The sequence below is a fragment of the Sebastes umbrosus genome, unplaced genomic scaffold (genome assembly GCF_015220745.1).
Source record: "Sebastes umbrosus isolate fSebUmb1 unplaced genomic scaffold, fSebUmb1.pri scaffold_211_arrow_ctg1, whole genome shotgun sequence".
NCBI lineage: Eukaryota > Metazoa > Chordata > Actinopteri > Perciformes > Sebastidae > Sebastes > Sebastes umbrosus.
The window spans coordinates 5,110-7,500 of NW_023618516.1; the positions used below are offsets into that span (position 1 = coordinate 5,110).

The 2,391-nt window shown below is 39.7% G+C and overlaps 1 protein-coding gene across 3 annotated transcripts in view; it reads right to left on the minus strand.

Annotated features, from left to right (window-relative positions):
* Window positions 1-808: 808 nt before the first annotated feature.
* Window positions 809-2,391, minus strand: part of LOC119484427 (CCR4-NOT transcription complex subunit 2-like) — a 22,084-nt gene continuing 20,501 nt past the window's right edge. For all 3 annotated transcript variants that reach the window (XM_037763230.1, XM_037763228.1, XM_037763229.1), the window contains exon 15: window positions 809-1,724. In XM_037763230.1, the coding sequence (XP_037619158.1) occupies window positions 1,638-1,724 (87 nt within the window). In that variant the 3' untranslated portion in view covers window positions 809-1,637. The remainder of the gene's footprint in view (window positions 1,725-2,391) is intronic.

Below are 2,391 nucleotides of genomic sequence, written 5' to 3' on the forward strand. Positions count from 1 at the left end.
ACTTGTGATTTTAAGGTTGTAGCTGGCTCAGTTTTAAAGCTAGATTGAAGATACTGGCACCATATGAAACCTGATGAATCCATCGGTACCAACCATGTCATACTAGCTTGTCATGAAGGAGGTTAAATAGCGCTCCAATGTTACGCTAAATTTTGGCGAGGAAAAACTGTCATGGCCATCAGGAAAATAAACTCACTCAGCATGCTCAGAATCTTCCTCTCTGGTGTTTGATATATCGTTGATGTGGACGGAGATATTTTGTAAAACTAAGGTCATGTGGACAAGTTTTTGTTTTATTTAAACGTAGGAGAAAATATCCGTTTTCAAAAATATCTGTAGACGTGTAGACATGGTCTAAAAACACACAAACTGACATTTTGGGAAATACACTTATTTGCTTTCATCCTGAGAGTCACATGTTCAGTTTGATACCGCTCTCATGACTGTATGCTAACATGAAACTAACGCCAGCTAGCTTAGCTTAGCATAAAGACTGGAAACGGGGAAACAGTTAGCCTAGCTCTGTCCAAAGGTAACAAAATCCTCCTACCAGCTCCTCTTAAGCTGATTAACTGTGTATCGTATTTGTTTAATTGTATAAAAACCGAAGTGTAAAAATGACACATTGTCTTTATGCTAAGCTAAGCTAATGTCTGCTAGCTGTAGCTTCATATTTAGCGTACAGACATCATCTGACTCTTGACAAGAAAGCAAACTTTTTCTTTAATGATCCTGAGAGGTCTGATTGGTTCGACTGTTGCCAGGCAGAAAATAATCAATAAATGTGGGAGGTGGTAGAAAAGTGAAAAGAGGAATTAAAATATTGAAAGGTGAAGAAACGGGGATCTCCGCTGGCAGAGGGAGGAAGGGAGCTGTAATGTCGGAATAAAAACAGAACGATAATAAAGAATAATGGTGAAAACTGGGAAGGAGCTGCGTCAATGTGAAAAGTGCTAAACTTCACCTCATTAAGTAAAAAAAAGAAGCTTTAAAATTAAACCACGTGTCGCCACATAACATCAACAAACCAAAAAAAATATTTTTTCTTCTTTTATTATGAAATAGTGCTACAATGTACATTGCATTTCCTCTCCTGACTCCGCTGTCTGCTGATGTTTGTATGTGTGTGTGTGTTTGATTTGTAATGCTGCTGAAAAACCCTGGTAAAATATGAAGATAAATATTTTCCTGCCAAAGATCAGAGAGGTGAGACACAGTGTGAAATAATGATCCACCTGACGGGTGATTTAATTCTGTGTTTAAAATCTGGTTCTTCTTAAAAGCTTCTCTAGACAAAAATAGTCAATCAATAAGAGTGAATAGAAATCACCGATCAGATGGACGGTTATTTGGCGTCGCTGTGTGTTGTACTGTGCTGTCTGCTGACTTTACGTCTGTCATGGAGGAGGGGCGGGAAATAAAATAAACAAAATAAACAGAAAATGAGGTAAAGAACAAACAGAAAAGTTAAAATCATAAAGTCTATTCAGAGATTTGTTTGGGAGAGCCAGGACGTCGTCTCCCGTCCCCGGTCCTTATTGGCCAGATTTGAGTGTGTGGAGGTGGAAAAACCTAGAAGGTGATGATTGATGAGCCAGGAGGGCCAATGGCAGGCAGGCAGGAGGAGGTAGAGCCAATCAGAAGGCCTGCTGGGCAGGATTGTAGTTGAATGTGGAGGGAACGTGAGGTCGCTCTTCTAGTTTGTCATACTCCAGATGAAACTCCTGAAGACACAGAGATAGGAAGTCACATTTACTTCTGTGGGAGTTCATGTTATCACTCTTAAGTGGTGGACACACTGCCCGCACACGTGCCGGCTGCGTGGCGTGTTGTTTTTATTTTGGCGTCCATGTTAACAGGTTAGAGTGGACACACTGCCCGCATGAGACGCGCGTCTATTTTATAGAATAGAAGGCTCGCCTATTTTACACGCGAGCCCCTCGCGTCTCTGCTGCGTGTCCCAGCAGCAACAGACAGTGAAGGTGATCTATTGACAGTATATGGACATCATATCAGCTACATAATACAGTTTACATGTCTAGACATCTGTAGAATATGTCCCAGACAGTGAAGGTGATCTATTGACTGTATATTAACATCATACCAGCAAGATTACTACAGTTTACATGTCTGGATATCTGTAGAATATGTCACAGACAGTGAAAGTGATCTATTGACTGTATATTAACGTCATACCAGCAAGACTTTACTACAGTTTTGAGGTTTATCTGTAGAATATGTTACGAAGATGAAAAAAAGTAAAGTTAAGTAAACTTGTTTTTAAATCAACACTTCCTGCTTTCATTTCAAAATAAAAGCCCTCAGGCATTTTTTCTATAGACAGAATTCCTTCATTTGTTAACACGTGGCTTTTATTCTGAAATATGAGCA